The following is a 22,604-nucleotide window of genomic DNA, read 5'->3' as shown; positions in this document are numbered from 1 at the left end:
CGAGATCGGCTATTTGTTCCCATAGGTTGCTTAGGTTGTAGCTGATAACAATTGGATGCACGATGACCAAGTCGACGGCAGTGCGTACAGTAAGGCTTTCGCCATGAGGAAGAACCAGAAGTGGCAAATACTACATCTGTAGGAGTGGAGACTGATAGAGTAGCACGTTGTGCTTTTAAAGTAGCTAGTCGAGTCTCTTCGGTCAACAGTTCTGAGACAACTGCCTCAAGACGAGGTCAAGGATCTCGATGCAAAAGTGAAGCTCGCACAGGTTCAAACTCATCACTAAGTGCCATCAAAAATTGCATTACACGCATTCGATCATGATATTCCATAAACATGCGGGCATTACTAGTTGACTCCCATTTAGGCTCAGATAAGGCTAGCTGATCCCATATAGCATGCATCGAAGATAAAAATTCATTAATAGACTGACCTGTCTCCTGATGCATGCGATGTAAATTCCCTAATAGTTGATATTGATGAGCAATATCTGATGTGGAATAACGACTGGCAAGAAGATCCCAAGCTTCCTTTGCTGTATCTAGTTGACCAAACTAAAGTTTGATAGATGGAATTGAAGTGTTTCAAATCCACGTGAGTATCTGATGATTCATGCTATCCCACTCCTCCAATCGTTCAGCAAATTTGTCATCAGCCTCACCAGTAGCCTGAACAGGCTCATGAATATCTCCAGTGACGTAACGCCAAAGCTTACGTCCTTTTTAAAAACTTGACATTTCTTGAGTCCATAAGATATAGTTTGATCCATTCAAGATGGTCTGAATGGGTACTGAGACTTCTAATTTTTCAATGATATGTAATGAACTAGAATATAACCAATATAATGAATTCTGCGAAAACCGATATTTCCAAGGCTAATATTGACAAAATAAGGCCAAAAATGGATTCAGGACGTCGAAATACCTCAGGAACCGGTCTGAAAATGCCAAGAACCAGTCCAAAAGAGATCGAACCGATCTGAAAATAGATAAATCGTTCTGGTCAACGTCCAGTCAACGCAGGTCAACGTCAGGTCAACTCCGGTCAAGGGTCGGTCAGCGCTGTTATGACGTGGCAGATGACTTGGCAGTGACGTGTCGCTGACGTCATAGGATAACGTCACTAGTTCGAACCGCGGATTTTGCGCGGCGCGTGGATCTCACGCGCAGAGGATCTCGGAGGCGCGTGAGGGCGCGTGGAGAGCTTTCCGGCGACGTTCGTTGCTGTTCTAGACTCGTCGGAGGATGGAGAACCTATCTATGATGTTTGTTTTGGATTATATCCAACTATTGACATCGGAAAAGGAACTTACAGTCGACGGCATCGGAGGCCCTGTGACGTGGTGGCGCGTGGCGGCGCGTGTGGAGGTTTTCCGAGTCTGTTGGTGACGAAATTGAAGAGTCTGACTAATTTTGGGGCAGCGAGTCTAACGATAGTGTTTGATTTTTGAAATAAGCAAAGAGACTTTCTGAGCAGCAATTAAGACGACAGTTCGGCGTCCGTCCGGCGGAGAATGGATATCCCGCGCGGTTGTGGCTACTGGTTTAAAAACACCGTGGCCGCTTCCTCAAAAAAAAAATATAGGCTTTGATACCATGTGAAGAATAAAGTAGAAAAGAGAATTTCTATATATTTTTGTGTGTCTAATACTGATGATACATGAGCCTATTTATAGGCTATTCTAGATAACTATCTAAAGCAACAAAATATTACATTATCAAAATAATATCAAATAGAATCAATCAGGGAGGATTGATATCTCTAACATATATCTCTCAATCAGGGAGGATTGATATCTCTAGGATTGATATCCGTAACAGGTTTGTTAAAATAAGTTTGCCACAGAAGCATTAGGAGTAGTAAACAAAAGTCCCTCTGTCTCGTGTGTCCACAGGTGCCTGAAGCACGCCATAGGCTTTGTTTCTGTCTGTTGTTGAGATCTGTGATAATCTTCTCCATAGTCTATGATGATATCCTCTCTCTCTCTCTCTCTCTCTCTCTCTCTCTCTCATCAACGAGTTAGTGGAATCTTATCTTTTCTGGTTAATGATTTGTTTTGACTCTATTTGACCGTGTTATATGCAATCTTCAATACTCAAATCAATTTTTTCAGACTCGTTCTTTAGTGCAAACTCTCATAGGAGTTTATATTCTAATGTGCAGAAAGCACTCTCTTAGTGGAATTACTTACCGTTTCAACCTCCACTAGCGACTGAACTAAAGTAAATTGCTGAATACCGACAGTTGGACACGTAACTGCTGTTAGTTGAGACACAGTATCCAGTCTAGAATCTGGAATTAGTTCAGATACCACTGGTAACTTTAGCCAGAGATGGATTATTTATGGGAATCATGTCAGATTAATGGTAATCTTAGACGAACAATAGTATGATCACCCAGGTTTAGCAATGAATTTGTTGCTGCCGTGTTTGAAATGGGTAGTTCAACGCTCGTGTTCTCTGTGACTTTACTGCGATTGGACAGTAGAATTCCAACTATCTTGACTAATACAAGAGCGTGATTATTGAGGCTCCATTACGCATGCTTGGAAGACGAGCGCATTAATTGATACATGTAAGTGAGTAGAACCGCCCTTTGATCTTTGCTGGGTTTTTCTGCTTTAGTTTACACTAGATGCTCATTATCTGTCAAATATTACCGTCTCGAAATGCATTGAAGCGTGTCATGTTGACACGGGTAACACATTTACATGTTTAACTAAGCATGTCTAAGCGTATGGATGATGGTAACTTGTGTAATATGCGCTGGCAAGATTCCTAGCAATGAGGATTGGTTCAGTTCAATCGTGTGGGGCTCAATGGAACCAAGTTTTATCTTCCTTACCCATCTAGAATGCTCGACCCGTCATTGCCGGATCACGCTATGGAAAATTTGCGCTTGCACTCAGCTCCACCAAAGACCAATTTGCTCATCATCCAGAAGGCGAACATCAGGAAACAAATTGAAAGCTGTGACATTGGAGAATAGGAGGGCATGGCGAAGATTCAAAGGTTGGCCAACAGGATCAATCGGAATCATTCAGGTTGTTGTCTTGCCAATTCAGGGAACGCAAGAAACTTTAGCTGGTTGCAACAACTACAAGCACAAACGTTGGTGGGTTGCAACAAAGACTTACTTTTTCATGAAGACTAAGAAACAAAGACTTGTTTTTTCTCCTTGAGTGAAAATAATAGTCAAATCAGAATTGAGTACAAAATGGTTGTTGCTATCGCTCAGAACAAACGGACTTAATGGACACTCTTGACTACATAAATTTCAGAAATTTTGGAGCTTCATTGCATTATGCAACAATTTCTGCAGCCCAACTACATCTCATTTAATAAATTTTATGATTTTTGGTGTATTTTATCTTATCTTTTCTTTTTTGCTAAACGTTCCTTTTGGCTCTGAGAAGGTCCTTGTATATAGGATTTTATTAGAAAGTCTTGCTCAGCATTAATTCCGCAAGTGAGCTAACTTGAGTTGGTGAAGGAAGGGTTAATACCATTAAAAATTCCAAGCTGATACCTTACCAGACATTTACTTTAAACTAAATTCCCTTTCACAAAAACTCCTAAATTGGAACCCGTGGCACATTTACCTTAAACTAATTTTTCGTCACACAAAAAAAAAATCTAAACTAGTACCCTGACCCAAATCTACCATCGGTGAATATTCTATTCAATATCCCGTTATAGTAAATACATGTCAATACACATCACAGATGATTGTAAGATGGATCCCATGTGGCAAACGAATATAAGACAGATCCGACGTGGAAAATGACAGAACCAACGTGGAAAATCCACGTATGTTGACATGTATGTATTTTAACAAAAGGTAGATTTGGGTCAACGGTACCGATTTGGAATTTTTCATGAGGCGAAAATTAGTTTGAATAAATGTGTCATGGAGGTTCTACTTAAGGATTTTTGTGGGACGAAAATTAGTATGGGGTCAATGTGTCATGAAAGTACCGATTTGAGATTTTCAATGGTATTAGCCTGTGAAGGAATTGGAAGTTCAAGCCTCCGAAAACATCAGCATCTCAATATAAATTTCACAGCAAGACATAATCATAAGGAAGCAATTTTTAAGAATCTTCAATGTCAATTAATTTCAATGCAAAACCTAATCAGAAGCAAGCTGTTTCTAGATATTTGTAAGTATCTCACTGTCATCCTTAGCTAATGTCATCCTTAGCAAAGCCACTGATCATGACGCACCCAAGGAAAAGGGCGGGAGGGAGAAAAACATAACCAAAACATAGTAACTCCTGTCGTGGATGTTAGGTTTAACTCGATTAAAACGGCTCTCTGCTTTGATGATCGACTCTTTTTTTCTCTTAGTAGTTTCTTTTTAGTAGGCCGAGTTTCACATCATCCACCTTATTTTTTAGAAAGTGTCCATTTGTAGGGCCAGGGATCATCTCTTTCTACACTCTCTAGAAGCACGTGTGTTTCGGATTGGATATATGTTCGGCCCAAGTTTTTTAAGCGTGAAAATTCCGATAATTTAGATTATCGTGTTAACTCGGAATCTCATCATTTAGTTAGTCATGGTGATGTAAGAAGACGGTTAAAAATTGGCTGAAAAGAGTCTTTTGTTAGACATTATTAAGTCATTACTGCTTGTTGAGTTGAGTGTACGTGAGATCAAAAATCTTGCTACATCATATAATGGGACCGCAAGTAGATTAACTATATTTGGTTAGACCGGCTTACATGTTGTTGTCTTAATTTTCTAATTTCCTCCGCCAAGAACAAATAGTAAAAGTGCCAAATACCTAACCGAAACCCCACCGATGAATGAGATCTCGCGTGTTACACGTAACTTTCTTCAACGAGTTAAATGGACAGTTGTCAATTTTCGGCCATACTATAACCCAAATAATTGATGATGATGTCATATCGTGCAGCTTGATATATTCCATTGTCGACTCGCTTATCTTAAATTCCAAAGTAGAATTTCGTCCTGATGAGTTGATTGTCCGGAAAGAGCACAAACTACAAATCACGGTGGTTAGCCGCCAATCTAGATCATAGCGTGAAGCGAGGGGCCAAAAAAGTCAAGGTCTTCCACAAACTTGCTTGCTTTTGCCGCAACTTTCCAAGTCTTTGCTTCCCCACCAGAGAAAGGGGTAAGGCAAAAGCCGATAACGACCTCACTTTAAAAAAAGCAAAAAGTCTCCGGTCAACGTTCAAAGTTGGAGGGCTTCTAGCTGCTTTCGTGAATTTCCTCGAAGGTGATGTGCGTGTAATCACGTGTTCACCAGCTCACGTGGAGGTATTTACACCTATCTCTATGGTGGTTGACGTGACAAGCACATGGATCACAATTACGGCAAGACGGGAGACCGATATTTATAGTGGAAATATTGTATAAAGTCAACTCATAACCACGACATAACGATCATATGGAAATTTGGGCTTTCAGCGGAATTCGGTGTAGGATTTTCACAATCTCTCTTAAATGTTCTAAGAAATTAGAATGTCTGACGAAACTATGGAAATTCATCCATTATACTTTTCAATTTGCCTCTGACTCCAGAGGCGCGAATGATAATCATTTTCTTCCCTAACCCTATTTCTGGCTAGATTTATTTATATTCCCTAAACGAGTTTCTGAGCAAAAAATAGTGTTTGATAACGACGCAAAATTTTTGTTCCGAAAATATAAATTCGTTTGATAAGTTATTCTTAAATTTCTGTTTAGGCGAAAGGCGGGTGGCGACGGGCGTCGCAATGGGGGGCAGCAGCAGGCGATGAGGGCGAGCAATAAAGAGAGTTGTTATTTTTGATAGAAAAGTAAAAAAAAAAATCTACTTCTCATTTATGTTCCAAACCCATTTCTGGGCAAAAAATTTGTCCGAAATAAAAATGAAATCGCATTCTTGCAAACAGTTTGCTTCAAACCTCTTTATTTTCCTTCTTGAAATGAAAAGGAATGAGCTGAGATAAGTCACGATCCAAGAGCGTGAACGCACGGATACTCGATTCGTGTAATCATAATGCTAACCCAATCAAAGGTTCGAGGAGAGTTGAAATTGCATAGCCAAGATTGGCCAGCTACTAAAGTCTGTCAAATTTCTCCGACCAAAAAAAAAGTCTGTCAAATTTCCACCTTTGCCCTAGTTCATAACATGCATTTCCTTCTCCCCTGCTTGCTCTGCTTATGCTGATGGGGAACATGTAAAATCAACAACATTTTTTTCCTTCTGCAGAGGAACAACTTGTCGTTTTCAGGCTAGCGTTAAACTGATCTGGCAAATCTAGTTTTTGCCAGCTTTTACTGGTTCTAATAAACCACAGGAATCGAAAGCGTCTGGGTGCTCTCTGAAGTGTACTCCAGAGCAATGTTAAGATTAGGGGAAAATCATTGGCTTATTGACTCTTCACTCTTTCACGTGTTGACTGAGATGGGACACTAGTGGAGCGAAATGGAAAAGAACAAAAAGGAACAAATTCATCCACAAACGTCGTCATCTTAGGACGCACCAAATTCTAGCACTTTAACGAGGTTAAATACCTTGGGGTTCTGCCGAGCAATAAACAAAAGCAAACTATCACGTTTCGCTTCATGTTGAGCTGATAGATCTCTAGCTCCAACACCGGAGAGTCTCTCTAACCAGAAAAAGACTCTGAAACACCCCCAATTATGCCGAGACTAACCTCATCACCTCCTCGTATTCACTTCTTCTTCCTCTTCTTCTACATCCCCTGTCTCGTCTTCCTCTGCTTTCTCTCCCATGTTGCAGAGTCTCAAATCCAAGATCAAGAACAGCAAGTCCTGTTGAAGCTGAGGCAATCGTGGCAAGACCCATCTTCCCTCGCCCACTGGGTCGCCTCGAATTCATCCTCTCACTGTACATGGCACGAGATCACATGCCAAGATGGCTCGATCACCGAGCTCAATCTTGTATTCCTGAACATAAATTATTCGATCCCCCCAATCATCTGTGACCTCAAGAATCTGACCAAGCTCAATGTCTCCAACAACAATATTCCTGGAGAGTTTCCCACAGTTCTCTACAACTGTTCCAAGCTCGTGTACCTCGACCTGTCCCAGAATTACTTCGATGGTCCTATTCCATCCGACATCGACCGGATGGCTGATCTTCAGGTCCTGATCCTTGCCGCCACCAGCTTCTCATTCGACATCCCAGCGTCGATCGCGAGGCTACGGAAGCTGAGGATCCTTCACCTTTACCAGTCCGAGTACAACGGCACTTACCCTGAAGAGATTTTTGGCCTCTCCGATCTCGAAGAACTGCATCTCGGGTACAACGCCAAATTCATGCCGTCGCAGCTACCGCAGAACTTCACAGCCCTGAAGAAGCTGCGATTCTTCTCGATGCCGCAGACGAACCTGTTTGGTGGAATCCCAGAGACGGTCAGTGATATGGAGGCTCTCGAGCATTTGGATTTGGGAAAAAATCTGTTGACCGGAGAGATCCCAGGCAGCATTTTCGCTCTAAGGAACTTAAGGGAGTTGTACGTGTACATGACCAATGTGTCCGGGTCAATCCCTCTGGCAGTGAGCGCCATGAACCTGAGCGAGATCGATCTGTCCGTTAATAATTTGACGGGGAACATACCTGAAGATTTCGGGAAGCTCAAGAATCTGTCCAACTTGAATTTAGAGTTCAATCAATTGTCCGGTAGAATCCCGGAAGGTATTGGGCGTCTTCCTGCTTTGTCTGATGTCAGGCTGTCCAACAACAATTTATCAGGCACGATCCCCCCGGACTTCGGCAAGTTTTCTGCACTCAGAAGGTTCGAAGTGGCCTACAACAACTTGACCGGCACATTGCCGGAACAACTGTGCCATGGCGGCAAAATGACTGGGTTGGCGGTTATGGACAACAATCTCAGCGGGGAGTTGCCGGAGTCACTTGGAAATTGCAGTACTTTGTTGGTCGTTATGTTGAACAACAATGGATTCACTGGCACTGTGCCTGGTGGACTCTGGATGTCGCCGTACTTAATGGCTTTGATCTTGAGTCGTAATGAATTAACTGGCGAACTTCCCAAGGAGCTGTCCCCAAACCTCACTCGGATCGAGATGAACAACAACAGATTCTTTGGCGAGATTCCGAGTGCAGTGTCTTCGTGGAGGAACTTGCAGGTGTTTGATGCCAGTAATAACCTCCTCCGTGGCACGGTTCCAACTGAATTGACTGAGCTGCCTTCTCTGACGACGCTTTGGCTAGGTCAGAACGAGCTCTCTGGAAATCTTCCCAAAGATATCATTTCGTGGAACTCCTTGACCGCACTGAATCTTAGTCACAATAAGATCTCGGGCCCGATTCCTAGCGAAATTGGTTTTCTAAGACTCACGCAGTTGGACCTGTCAGAAAACCAACTGTCCGGCTTGATTCCTCCTGAAATCGGCCAGCTGAAGCTGAACTTTCTGAATTTATCCTCCAATCGCCTCAGCGGACAAATCCCAGACCAGTTAGAGAACACCGCATATGGCGCCAGTTTCCTGAACAACCCCAGCCTCTGTGCATCCAAATCGTTCATGAGGCTCAATGTCTGCAATTCCCAATCCGGTAGATTGAGCAAGACCAATCTCACCTTGATCGTGATCTTGGCCATCGCAGCGGCAATGTTCGTTTTGTTGGCGGTGCTATTCATGATCAGAGCTTTCAGAAAGAATAGGGACAGGTTCGATTCATCTCCGAAACTGACTTCATTCCAAAGGTTGAATTTTACGGAATCGAATATTCTGTGGGGATTGAAGGAGCCGAATGTGATTGGAAGTGGTGGATCAGGAAAAGTATATCGCATTATCGTGAATCCTTCTGGTGACGCCGTCGCTGTGAAAAGGATTTCGAATAACCGAAAATTAGATGAGAAGCTGGAGAAGCAATTCGTAGCAGAAGTGGAGATACTTGGGAACATTAGGCATCTGCACATTATCAAATTATTGTGCTGTATTTCTTGCGAGAACTCAAAACTCCTAGTGTACGAGTACATGGAAAATTGCAGCTTGGACCATTGGCTTCACAAGAAGAAAAGATTGTCGCCTGTCTCGGGTGTCGCCAACAATATGATCTTGGATTGGCCCAAAAGGTTGCAGATTGCGCTAGGAGCAGCTAAAGGACTTTGCTATATGCATAATGATTGTTCACCGCCCATCATCCACCGAGACGTGAAATCGAGCAACATTCTCTTGGACTCAGAGTTCAACGCAAAAATCGCTGACTTTGGCCTTGCAAGGATGTTGGCCAAGCATGGAGAAGCTGCTACGATGACAGGTGTTGCTGGTTCTTTCGGCTATTTGGCACCAGGTTTGTTTATTCACTTAACATTAGTTCATTTCAGCTATGCCAGTTCGCCTTCCTCATATCCTACATATCCTACCAGCAGGAATATTTAGATTTGTCTTGCCATTTTTTTTTGTTGAACAACAGAGTATGCTCATACGACAAGAGTTAATGAGAAGATCGACGTTTATAGCTTCGGGGTTGTTCTCTTGGAACTGACCACCGGGAGGGAGGCTAACGACGGTGACGAAGACATGTGCCTCGCTGATTGGGCATGGCGTCACATCCAAGATGGCAAGCCAATATCTGATGCGATAGATGAGGAGATCAAGGATGACTCGTACGTAGATGAAATAAGCAATGTCTTTAAGCTCGGGATCTTTTGCACTGCTACTCTGCCTTCCACGAGGCCTACAATGAAGGAGGTACTGCAAGTGCTGCTCAAATGTAGCGATCCGCTTTACAATGTCGAGAAGAAATCCCATCACAAGTTTGACGTTGTCCCACTCCTTGGAAATTCTGAATACAAGGAAATGCCGCACAGCGATTTTCATGTTCTTGAGTGCAACACTTATTGACTGTTAGCACTAAAACAGTCGAAGAGTGAAGGGCTGTGGACTCCCAACTTCTGTGAAACTTCCTCATCTTATCCTACGGAAAGACAAGCGTCAAACGATTTGTCTGACTGTGTATTAGTGCTCCATACCTAAGACTAGTTTCCGAATGTATACTATAGAATATACAGAATAGAAGAGAGATGGATATGTCAATTTGTGCTAGATAGATAGAGAATAAGGATGGGCACTTTGTGCAGAGGGTGTTGAGCAAACCTCAATATATCGAGGCAATAAAAGATCGAAGAGCACTTATGCTACTTAGACTTCAAAGAAGATAGTCATGTCAGCAACGAAAGGTGTTGCTGTACGATGAATATCACCGTTGAATGTCTGATCTTCTGCCACATTCGCATCTCAGTAAAGTTGGCAATTCCTTAACTCAAGACAGCTTTTAGAATCGCTATTATATGATGCTGACACAAACGGAACGAAGAAATGAGACCCGTTTTCTTGATACGATCGAGTTTTAAGAATAGTACAACTTCATCTCACGCATGCGCCACACTGTATACAGCAACCTTTGTCCAACTTGTGACACGCGGTCAACGCGCCAGACACACCGGCGACGCGCGAGTCCGGAAAAAGCAATACGGAGAGAGAAGAAAGAAAAGCGACCGAAGAGAATCGGGCGAGACGAACCTGGACTCCCTGACGGAAGCGACGCAGACGGTGGAGCGCCGACGAGGAGAGCAGTCCCGAGAGAGGAAGCGAAGCTCCCGGCGACATTGGAGGAGGCGGCGACGGCGGCGGCGGTAGGGGGAAAAGAGCCTATGAGGAGAGAGAGAGGAGGAAGGGCAGGTCGCGAAGTGAGGGAGAGGAGCGGCCATGGAAGAGGAGAGGGAGCTCGGTCGGGATCGGGGGAGGGGTACGGTTTCGTCCGACTCTAAGAGAGAGAGAGAGTGAAAGGAGATGTTGGGTAATGAGACGACTGCGTTTAGGCTTATATTTGTAATCTTTCGTGGGGAAAAAAACGAAAATTGGTCAAGAGCAAAATATACATGACCAAAGGAACTTTACTATATCATATGGCATAATTAAATATGTCATGAATAATTTATCAAATTAAATTAAATTATTTTATTTATTTATTTATAGATTTGAATTAAATTAATTTGATTGAAATAATCGTAAAAATAATAATTTATCATGTATATATAAAAATATATATTTAATATGCAGCGTGTCCCAACGTGTCGGAATTTTCTACTTTTTGAGGAATGACGTGTCGGTATATCGTGTCGCGTGTCGGTGCTACATAGGTTCCAGCTAAAATGGTTCCCGCTTTACCAGGAGTAATAAATGGTTTTACAGGAGCTTTCTTCTAAAGAGTCCTAATGTGAGCCTGATCCTTCATTTATTCACGACTTAATAAAATTTGCATCTCTTCTTCCTCGGACACTTGAGCTATCTAGGCTAAAAGTTACTCGATTTTTTGCTCGCTAGACTATTACTGGCCCCCTTCGACCAAAAAAAAAAGACTCTTACTGGCCTCCCACCTCGAAGTATGATACAACGAGACCTCAAAGAGACCCAAATGATATCCTGAGAAAAGGGTGGGAAAGCATACAAAATTTGGAAAACGATCCATCTCTTCTTCCTCGGTATCTCTTCCCGGTTTCTTCATCATGTAGAATATCCCGGCAGCAGCAAGACGAGCACCTCGTGTGGTGACTATGTCGCATAGATCAACTACAACTTTGCTCATTCTCAAGGAGATGTCGGGTTTCTGAGGATGGACAAATCATCATTATATATAGTGGGACTCAGCAATTCCTAAAGTGGGGAACTGAATTTAGGAAAGTGAAGCGTAAAATACGCATGTGGATTCAGCTGTGGATAATTGTGGAAAAGAGAAAAAAGAAGTGTCTTTCATTGTTCCAGAAACATGGGCTATTAGATTTGTATTTTAACTTCCTGAATATCCAGTCGTCACAATCAATCCGCGCTGTAAAAGTAGAATTTACTTCACGACTGAATCAATAAGAGATTACTTTTTCATTAGTACTAGACAGAACGGAAGTGAAAAAGCCATACCATTAGAGACACCACGGGTATAATATTAAGCTGCAGATGGGCTGATAACTCCAAGATATCCCATAATTGTTTCCCTGCGACTGTAAGATCAGAAGACGCCATGCATGACAGACATGTCAGGAGTCCTGCAAATTCGGGACAGAAGTTTATGGAAACCGTACCATCTCGTGTTCATATGTAGAAGCAGCGAGGATTAAATTTATAACTGTACCTTAGTATGAAAGGAATTTTCAGCTTCATTGGAACGATATCACCAAAAAATGCTGACTCCTCGGCCAGTTTCAACAAAGCTATCCAGACTATTTCTCTGAGGTACATGCCCGAAATCAGCTTCTCGTAAGTCTACCAATAACAACAAAATGATGTTACTCATACTCATGAGGCACATGAGATAGAAAAAAGAAGTGAAGCGACCTTCTCTCCCGGATTCAAACTCTCGTCATCCAGGGTTTGATCATAAACTGTCAGTGGAAGGTGTGACGACTAGAAATTGCCCCAGTCTGTGTCGACAACCTACGAGGACAAAGATGTCTGATCACCCACCATACATTTGCCATACTCAGTAAGTTCAATACAGCTTCTTTCAAGAAAAGCATTTTAAATCTCGAAAATTTAATAAATTAATCCAGCAGTATAACAGAACAATCCAGAAAATGAGACAAAATAAAGTTTGATAAGTTGATTCCAGAAGACCACAGTAAGAACACTGGATCATTTTCACTGTGATTTGCAATAAGGGGATAGAACAGGCTGCGCAAAGTCATGATAACGGCAGACATGAAGTAGGCTCTGTTTGTTAACACTGAAGATTAAGTGCTCAAAATCTTAGTACTGGTGACTTTGATTGCTGAAGATGGAAAAGAAATTTGACAATGCCTGACAACTGAGACGGATCACTGCTAGTTTTATTACCAAGCATGAAGGTGAACATGGTAGGTTTTAGCAACACTACACCTGATGAATGTGAATCCAGTTTGCTGTGTGCATCCGTTATTCTCATGTGTTGTTGAGACTAGTGAAGTATTTCAAGCTGCGGGCATTCAGTTTGCCTCTCTATAATAATATTTTAGGATGTGTTTGGTTTCGAGGAAAATTTCGTGACAAAGAAAATTGTTTTCCGGGAAATCCTTTTACAGAAAAATGTTTTCCCCATTTCAAGTTAGGGAATTCATTTTCCTAAGTTTAAGAATGCATTTTGTCTACCACAAATGGTTTTCCAGTAACTGATCATTTTCAGCAAACCAAACGCATTAAAGTCCAAAAAACTAATTCGCAGAAAATTCTTTCACTCAAACAAACACATCTTTAGTGCTCTTATATTCTTTTTTTCTTATTATGAAGTTAACAAAATGTACTCGGTGGAGTCATGGATCTGTAGCTGCTGGAACTCTGGATTGTTAGTCAGTGAGTTCTTTTCATTGTCAAATTTTACTGCAACTTAAGTAGGAAATTTGTCAGTTCGTTCATTTCTCTGTTTCTTTTGTTTTTGTTTTTGGTGATTAGAACTTTCGGAGATAACTGTGAGATGGTGTGATTAGTATTTGTTAAGTAGATTTATCTTTTCTTAATAATCGCCCGTGTCTGCATTCATTTGTATTTTAATGTTTTGCGCCATCAGCTCTGCTCATCAGTTGAAACCCACCGAGAAAAAAGATGATTTTGGGAAGTGAAGCTCGGTGCTATGTGTTGAGTGGTTTGCTCTTGGCCTTAACAAGGCTTCAAGCTATGACTCATGGTGCTGGTTTGCACTATGCACATTGAATTCAGGAATCTGTTGAATGTGAAAGATGATTCTAGGAGTAAAGTATCAGTTCTCTATACCTTCAAATCAGCAAGTCTTTTGTGATCCATGGGCCCCAATGTGCAGGATCGACTTTTATACGAATGATTTTCACCTGCTGATAACCTGCGAAAAATTTATGCAGATCATGCTAATATGTGATACAATATCTATGCAGATTGTTCCGAAATCCACCAGTAGTTCACCCCTGAATAATCAAACCAAATGCACACCTCTTCCCCGTTAAATCTAGTCTCGAAAGTGAATTCCTCTCAAAGCTTCATTGATTTTATTCAAACAGGACTGCATAGATTCACATCAAAACAGAGAACTGTGGATTCCTAAAACTGCCTACATTCACATCACTAAAAATTGTAAGGATGGTATATGTTATAACAGGAAATATTATCAACACTTGCACTTCTCTCTTGACCTTCGCAACAAAATGCCACGTAGAAGAGGCAAATTAATAAAAAAAAATGTCACGTCAACATTTTTCCGTAAGTCAAATTGAACGAAGCTAACAAAGGGACTTAATTGCACAAACTTGATAAGTTTATAGGACTTCTAGTGCACTTAACCCTTAATTCCATTATCATCTGCATTCTAGAGGTATGTGTCAAGCCGTTTCACCTTAATAATAATACATAACACAATGCGATGTATTAAGCAGAAAATAAAGTTAATCATGACCTAGATCTATTACATCCCTAACGTACAGATCGGGCAGACTTGGACAAACTATTTTCTTCATTATCCTTTTGGTACTCTCGACATACATTAGCCCACTCTACACGAGTCATTAGATCATGTGGGTCCTACGTGGGTCCCACATGACCTAATGGTTCTTGCAAAACGGGCTAGCATATGCCAAAGGTACCTAATAATTTTTCCATTTTCTTTTGAGTCCCAGCCCGCCCAACCAGGCTTGTCTAGTCTAAATTTTTTTATGAAGAAAATTAAACATATCCTAAATAATATGCTTGATATGATAAAGTATATTTAGCCACGATTTTCCGACCTCAACCCCTAGCTAGGTTTGCCAAGGGCCGATCATTTTTTAAAGAAAAGTCATTATATTCGATCTTATACTTGCCTAAGCAAGTGCTTTTAGAGGTAGATATCTTGCTCATCCAATTAAATAAGTGTCGTTTTTTTTTTTTTTTGGTAATCGAGGATCCGCCACCATTCCCTGGGGACGAGCCCGCACGGATAATCGGGGCGCCTATACCTCGGGGGAGACCAATCCAGCAACCCACCGCCAGGGTCCCCCACTTAAATTACGGAACCGAGCGGGAATTCGAATCTAGAACCTCTAAGGAGAGAAGGAAAGCGCCCACCAACTCGGCCATGCGCAAATAGGTAACAAGTGTCGTTTTTTTTTCTTTTAGATTTCCAATAAAAACCCTGAAGGAATCATTCTTTGATTAGAATGGAGCATTGATGAGATATGTTTGACCAGAATTATGGTCTAAAAAGTTTTTGCTGATAGACTCTTAAAATAATCATAATGAACGGTTGAGATTTAATCTTTTTATAACTACGGCCGCCAATCCGAGACAGTAGAAGCTGTCGGTTGAAGTTGTCTGGTTTTGTAAACTTTCTTTGTCTCTCTGTGGGTTGGATAATCCACATATTGCATTAACCAAAACAAACTCGTTTTCCTACATTGCAACTCGTGAGCTGGTTTTAGCCCTATTAGATGGCATTGCTCAGCTCCAGTTCCAAAAGTTGAGCTACCTGAGTTGATGAACAGAATCAGAACTAACGCATTGGACAACATTAACATCCCAGCATAAATTTCATAGTAAGACTTAATCATAAGAAAGCCATTCTTGAGAATCTCTAATCTCAATTAGTTTAAATGCAAGACCTAATCGTGAGAAAGTAACTCACAAAAATCTGGGAGATGTCCCTATAAAACTATTTAGCTAGGATGACATCGATCATGATCCACGCAAGAAAAAGGAATAAAGGGAGAAAAACTTAAGTAAAACATCTAATGGTGCGTTTGGGAGAGCATTCCCAAAGTCCTTTAGGTCTCTAAAGGCTCTTATACCAAAGTTGAGGCATTGAGTAATACAATCACAAAGGCCTTTAGGCCAAAGTTCGGCTTTGCAAATGCTAAAAAGCCCAATGCAACTTGGGACTAGCATTGGCTATCGGCATTTCGAAAATGTTGCTTTTAGGGTTTAGTGAACTTTTTTTTTCCAATCTTGCCTTCATTAATATATCGCATTCATGTATTGCCCTCAGTTACAGTCTCTCCTCCTCTTACAGTAACTGTTTTTCACTCTAGATATGTTTGTCGATCGTTGATCGTGAGGCTCATCAAGGCTCCAAATTTGTTTGTCAAGGGTCATGAGGCTCGCCAAGGCTCTAGATCTGCTCATTGATGGTCATTCGGAGCCACTCGTCGCGACGCTTGTTGAGGTTGAGTGACCTAGGCGTTACTGTGCCTGGGGTCACATGTCCTTGAAACCCCTGCTTGGGCTTGCGGCGGCCCTCAATGGAATTGGGTCGGCCCTTAGATGAGCTCATCCAGATTTTTTTTTTTTTCAGATTGGATATTAAATTTTGTAGAATAAGTGTTTACCAAACACTATTCGCATTTTGTAAAAACCATGTACTCTAAAGTCTTTTGTATTTCTGCAAAGGCTTTTTCCCAAACGCTCTCCCAAATGCACTGAAAGTCATGTCTTGCCTCCGAGCTTTGAAGTCACCAAAAATCGTTCTTTGCTTCGATAAATGACTCTTTTTTCTCTTGCCTTCTTATTAGTAAGTTGAGTTTCACGTCATCTACCTTACTCTTAAAAGTGTCCATTTGTAGGGCTAGGGATTATCTATTTCTACACAGTCTATCTGCTTCACGTGTGTGCGGTTTGGATCAGATTTATGCATTGCCCAAATTTGTTTTTTTTTTGTTTTTTTTTTTTTTGGTAACCCAAGGAACCCCCGCACGGCCGACAGCCGGGAGGTAAACCCTGGGGGCGACACGTGCTAGCCACCACACACGTGCACCGGTTAAGTCACCCTGCGACGCCCGGGATTCGAACACTCAACCTTTTGCGAGAGGAAGAGTGCCCTTTCCAGCAGCGCCACCCAGGCGGGTGGTCATTGCCCAAATTTGTTGAAGTACGTAATTGTCGATAATTTAGACTATTAATGCTCATGCAAAATCTTGTCATTTTTCAGATATAATATGATGATAGTTTGAGTGGACAAGCGTTTTTTTTAAACATTATTAAGTTTTTACTACTTATCGAGCGTATGAGTGATCAAAGATCCCGCTACATCATGTAACAAGATTGCAGATAGATAAACTATATTCATTTTAGACTTACATACATCTTGTTGTATTATTTTCTAATTTTTCCTAGAAAAATAAAATAATGGAAGTGTCAAATACCCGATTGTAACTTTATGGATGGATGGGATTTTTACCGGCAAAAGTACATCACAAGTGCCATAACTTATGTACGACGATCACTTTGGTGCCATAACTTTTTTTCGAATCACTTTGGTGCCAAGTCGGAGCAAAAGAGATCACTTTAGTGCCAATTTGGCCAGAAATCCGACGTGGCATTTTTTATTAATTTTTTACGCCGACGTGGCTCGCCGGAGGTTGAGTCAGCGTGTACAGTCAGCATTTTTAATTTTAAATAAATTTTTTAAGCATGTACAGTCAGCATTTTTAATTTTTAATATTTTTTTTCTTTTTTTTTTCTTCTATCCTTTTTCTTTTCTTTTCTTTTTTTTCTTTTCCCTCGCCGGCTCGCCACCGGCCGGCCCGGGAAGGGCTGGGCGAGGGCGGCCTTGCCCATGGCCGGCGAGGGGCGGCCGACCCTCGCCGGCGACGGGAGAGGCCGGCCCGAGGCGAGGCCGCCTCGCCGCCCAGGGCGAGGGCGCCCTCGCCCTCGCCGGCGAGGGTCGCCCTCGCCGGATCCGGCGAGGGCGACCCTCGCCGGCGTCGGGCGAGGGTCGCCCACGCCCGACTCGGGCGAGGGCGACCCTCGCCCGCCCGGGCGAGGGCTTCCCTCTCCCGACGCCCGACGCGGGCGAGGGTCACCCTCGCCGAGATCCGACGAGGGCGACCCTCGCCCGACGCCGGCGAGGGTCGCCCGCCCCGAGCCGGCGAGGGCGACCCTCGCCCGCCCGAGCGAGGGCTTCCTTCGCCCTCGCCGGCGTCGGGCGAGGCGCAGCCTCGCTTGGGCCGACGAGGGGCGGCCTCGCCTGGCTGGCCTCTCCTGTCGCCGGCGAGGGTCGGCCGCCCTCGCCGGCCATGGGCAAGGCCGCCCTCGTCCAGCCCTTCCCGGGCTTCGCCGGTGGCCGGCCGGCCACCGGCAACCGACCGGCGAGGGGAGAAAAGAAAAAAAAAGAAAAGAAAAAGGAAAGAAGAAAAAAAAGGAAAAAAAAATATTTAAAATTAAAAATGCTGATGTATACGCTAAAAAAATTATTTAAAATTAAAAATGCTATTACACGCTGACCGAGCCTCCCGAGCCACGTCGGCGAAAAATTAATAAAAATGCCACGTCGGATTTCCGACCAAATTGGCACTAAAGTGATCTCTTTGCTCCGACTTGCACCAAAGTGATCCGAAAAAAAGTTATACACCAAAATGATCGCCGTACACAAGTTATGGCACTTGTAGTGTACTTTTGCCGATTTTTACCTGTACCAGCGAGTTGTTCTTAATCTTCGCCTGTATTGCTAAATAAGAACAGACTAATTTGCAAGATTCCAAAGCTATTATAACCGTGAACAGCTTGATATATTTTATTTTCAATCTTAAAATTGCAACCAGCTTATTTTGAAATTTTAAATTGAGATTTTAAAGGAGGTACTGAGGGTTTGGCGATGAATACTCTTATTTCCATTAATCTTCATTGGTTCATTATGTGGAAAGTACACAACGTACAAATCGTGATTGTCGTTGGCTAATCTACTTCACATTGTGAGGGGACGTAAAGCAGGTCAAGGTCTTGCACCATCTTGCTTTGCTTAGCTGCATTTTCCAATTCTTTGTTTCCAAACCAAAGAAGGGGATAAGGCAAAAGCCAACAAAACCCGGTCAACAAGAACGGAAAAATAGAGACTGGTCTACGCTCAAACATTGGAGGGCTTTCAGTTGTTCCCCTGAATTTCCTCGAAGGTGTGTAAATGAGGTGATTACGTAACAGACTTATTTTGTAAGTGATGCGATGGATAAAACCAATCACAACAATAATACTTGTACGAAGACTCGTGTTTTTCTGTCAGACTCTATGTGGAGTTCTCACGATTTCTTTTTCATGTGTTGTAAGAAATCTGAATGTCCAACTACGCTGTGTAAATTCGATTGAATGATAGACATTGATCTCTTCACTTTGTTTATGACTCTAAATAATTCTTATTGATCTTATAGCATTCTTTCTTATGGCTACTGTTCTGTAACTATATTAAGGGGATTATCATTGGCTCTTTGACTCTTCCCTCTTTCATCCGTTGACTGAGACTAGACATCAGTGTAGCAAAATGGAAAAGATAAAAAATGAACAATTTCATGCACACCCATCCATCATCTAAGGACCCTCCAAATTTCACACTTTGAAACGGGGTTACAAACCTTTGGGCTCTGCCGAAGCAATAAACAAAAGCAAACTATCACGTTTTGCTTCATGTTGAGCTGATAGATCTCTAGCTCGGACACCGGAGAGTGTCTAACCAGAAAAAAACTCTGAACGACCTTCAATTATGCCGAGACTAACCTCATCACCTCCTCCTATTCACTTCTTCTTCTGCATTCCCTGTCTCGTCTTCCTCTGCTCCCTCTTCCATTTTGCAGAGTCTCAAATCCAAGATCAAGAACAGCAAGTCCTGTTGAAACTGAGGCAATCCTGGCATGACCCATCTTCCCTCGCCCACTGGATCGCCTCCAATTCATCCTCCCACTGCACATGGCCCGAGATCACATGCCAAAATGGCTCGATCACCGAGCTCAATCTTGTATTCCTGAACATAAATTATTCGATGCCCCCAATCATCTGTGACCTCAAGAATCTGACAAAGCTCAATGTCTCCAACAACAATATTCCTGGAGAGTTTCCAACAGTTCTCTACAACTGTTCTGAGCTCGTGTATCTCGACCTGTCCCAGAATTACTTCGAAGGTCCTATTCCATCCAACATCAACCGGATGGCTAATCTTCAGGTCCTGATTCTCGCCGCCACCAGTTTCTCGTTCGACGTCCCAGCGTCGATCGCGAGGCTGCGGAAGCTGAGGATCCTTCACCTTTACATGTCCGAGTACAACGGCACTTACCCTGAAGAGATTTTTAGCCTCTCCGATCTCGAAGAACTGAGGCTCGAGTTCAACAACAAGTTCACACCGTCACAGCTACCACAGAACTTCACCGCCCTGAAGAAGCTGCAATTCTTCTCGATGGCGCAAACAAACCTGTATGGCGGAATCCCAGAGACGGTCGGTGATATGGAGGCTCTCGAGCATTTGGATTTGGGGATGAATCTACTGACAGGAGAGATCCCGGGCAGCATTTTTGCTCTGAGAAATTTGAGGGAGCTATACGTGTACATGACTAATGTGGTCGGGTCGATCCCTCAGGCCATGAGCGCAGCGAACCTGAGCGTGATCGATCTGTCAGACAATAATTTGGCGGGGACCATACCTGAAGATTTTGGGAAGCTCCAGGACCTATCCGAGTTGAATTTAGAGTTCAATCGATTGTCCGGTAGAATCCCAGAAGGTATTGGGCATCTTCCTGCTTTGAGCGATGTCAGGCTGTCCAACAACAATTTATCAGGCACGATCCCCCCGGACTTCGGCAAGTTTTCTGCACTCAAAAGGTTCGAAGTGGCCTACAACAACTTGACCGGCACATTGCCTGAACAAACGTGCCATGGCGGCACACTGATCGGGTTGGCGGTTATGGACAACAATCTCAGCGGGGAGTTGCCGGAGTCACTTGGAAATTGCAGTACTTTGTTGGTCGTTATGTTGAACAACAATGGATTCACTGGCACCGTGCCTGGAGGACTCTGGGTGTCACCGTACTTGACGTCTTTGATCTTGAGTCGTAATCGATTAACTGGCGAACTTCCCAAGGAGCTGTCCACAAACCTCACTCGGATCGAGATGAGCAACAACAGATTCTTTGGCGAGATTCCGAGTACAGTGTCTTCGTGGAGGAACTTGAGGGTGTTTGATGCCAGTAATAACCTCCTCAGTGGCACGGTTCCAACTGAATTGACCGAGCTTCCTTCTCTGACGATACTTTTGCTAGGTCAGAACGAGCTCTCCGGGAATCTTCCCACAGCTATTGTTTCATGGAAATCCTTGAGAACTCTGAATCTTAGTCACAATCGATTGGTGGGACCCATTCCTAGCGAATTCGGTTCCCTACTGGTACTTGGGCAGCTGGACCTGTCTGTAAACCAACTGTCTGGCTCCATTCCTCCTGAAATCAGCTCGCTGAAGCTGACCCTTCTGAATTTATCCTGCAACCGTCTCACCGGACGAGTCCCGTTCGAATTAGAGAACGAAGAGTTAGAGAACCCCGCATTTGAGGCCAGTTTCCTGAACAACCCCGGCCTCTGTTCATCCTATTCGTTCATGAAGCTCAATATGTGCAATTCTCAATCCCGTACCAATTTCGCCATGATCGTGATCTTGGCCATTGCCGCAGCGATGTTCGTTTTGTTGGCAGTGCTATTCACTATCAGAGCTTCCAGAAAGAAGAGGGACGGGTTCAATTCAACTCCAAAACTGATCCCATACCAAAGGTTGAATTTTACGGAACGGAATATTATGCCGGGATTGAAGGAGCATAATGTAATTGGAAGTGGCGGATCAGGGAAAGTATATCGCATTACCGTGAATCATTCTGGTGATGCTGTCGCCGTGAAAAGGATTTCGAATAACCGAAAGTTAGACGAGATGATGGAGAAGCAATTCTTAGCAGAAGTGGAGATACTTGGGAACATAAGGCATATGAACATTATCAAATTGTTATGTTGTATTTCTTGCGAGAACTCGAAACTCCTAGTGTACGAGTACATGGAAAATCACAGCCTGGGCCATTGGCTTCACAAGACAAAAAGATCGTCGCCTGTCTCAGGTGTAGCCAACAATATGATCTTGGATTGGCCCAAAAGGTTGCGGATTGCGGTAGGAGCAGCTAAAGGACTTCGCTATATGCACAGTGATTGTTCACCGCCCATCATCCACCGAGACGTGAAATCTAGCAACATTCTCTTAGACTCCGAGTTCAATGCAAAAATTGCTGACTTCGGCCTTGCAAGGATGTTGACCAAGCACGGAGAAGCTGTAACGATGACAGGTGTTGCCGGTTCTTTCGGCTATCTTCCACCAGGTTTGTCTATTCACTTAACACGAGTTCATTTCAGCTACAAAAGCTCAACTTCCTCACACCCTACCAGCAAGAATATTTAGTTTTGTCTTGCCTTTTCTTTGTTGAATAACAGAGTATGCTCATACGACAAGAGTTAATGAGAAGATTGACGTTTATAGCTTTGGGGTCGTTCTATTGGAACTGACCACCGGGAGGGAAGCTATCGACAGGGACGAAGACATGTGCCTCGCTGATTGGGCATTGCATCACATCCAAGATGGCAAGCCGATATCTGATGCAATAGATGAGGAGATCAAGGACGACTCGTACCTAGGTGAAATAAGCAACGTCTTTGAGCTTGGCATCTTTTGCACTGCGACGCTGCCTTCCATGAGGCCCACAATGAAGAAGGTACAGCAAGTGCTGCTCAAACGTAGCAATATGTCGAGAAGAAATCCGGACACAAGTTCAACGTCGCCCCTCCTCGGAAATTCCTAAAACGAGGAAAATTATTGTGTCCATTAGAGAAATAATTATCTTCCTTAATTA

At 43.0% G+C, this 22,604-nt stretch overlaps 2 protein-coding genes and 1 long non-coding RNA gene across 3 annotated transcripts; 2 read left to right on the top strand and 1 right to left on the bottom strand.

Moving 5' to 3' along the window:
• Positions 1-6,547: 6,547 nt before the first annotated feature.
• On the top strand, positions 6,548-10,148 carry LOC130140720 (receptor-like protein kinase 5). The gene is made up of 2 exons (XM_056320900.1): positions 6,548-9,298; positions 9,422-10,148. Exons 1-2 carry the CDS (start codon positions 6,661-6,663, stop codon positions 9,850-9,852), a joined length of 3,069 nt encoding a protein of 1,022 aa, XP_056176875.1. The 5' UTR covers positions 6,548-6,660; the 3' UTR covers positions 9,853-10,148.
• LOC130140721 (uncharacterized) lies at positions 9,364-10,749 on the bottom strand. Its single transcript, XR_008818703.1, has 2 exons — positions 10,531-10,749; positions 9,364-9,925 (listed from the first exon to the last, which is right to left on the bottom strand). It is a non-coding gene; the product is annotated as an uncharacterized LOC130140721 (long non-coding RNA).
• Positions 10,750-19,351: 8,602 nt separating this feature from the next.
• LOC130140756 (receptor-like protein kinase HSL1) lies at positions 19,352-22,553 on the top strand. The gene is made up of 2 exons (XM_056321067.1): positions 19,352-22,076; positions 22,189-22,553. The coding sequence occupies exons 1-2, from the start codon at positions 19,442-19,444 to the stop codon at positions 22,551-22,553; spliced, it is 3,000 nt and encodes a 999-aa protein (XP_056177042.1). The 5' UTR covers positions 19,352-19,441.
• The last annotated feature ends 51 nt before the right edge of the window (positions 22,554-22,604 follow it).

This window comes from Syzygium oleosum, unplaced genomic scaffold (assembly GCF_021117445.2).
Source record: "Syzygium oleosum isolate NSW1041296 unplaced genomic scaffold, Sole_v2.1 Sole_v2.21, whole genome shotgun sequence".
Taxonomy (NCBI): domain Eukaryota; kingdom Viridiplantae; phylum Streptophyta; class Magnoliopsida; order Myrtales; family Myrtaceae; genus Syzygium; species Syzygium oleosum.
This window is presented reverse-complemented; position numbering and strand designations above follow the sequence as displayed.

What these genes read in the sequence shown, in the direction of transcription:
- LOC130140756 (XM_056321067.1), top strand. Translation starts at nt 19,442, where the DNA reads ATGCCGAGACTAACCTCATCACCTCCTCCTATTCACTTCTTCTTCTGC. An exon ending in TTTCGGCTATCTTCCACCAG is followed by an intron (nt 22,077 to 22,188) that starts GTTTGTCTATTC and finishes GTTGAATAACAG; the next exon opens with AGTATGCTCATACGACAAGA.
- LOC130140720 (XM_056320900.1), top strand. Translation starts at nt 6,661, where the DNA reads ATGCCGAGACTAACCTCATCACCTCCTCGTATTCACTTCTTCTTCCTC. An exon ending in TTTCGGCTATTTGGCACCAG is followed by an intron (nt 9,299 to 9,421) that starts GTTTGTTTATTC and finishes GTTGAACAACAG; the next exon opens with AGTATGCTCATACGACAAGA.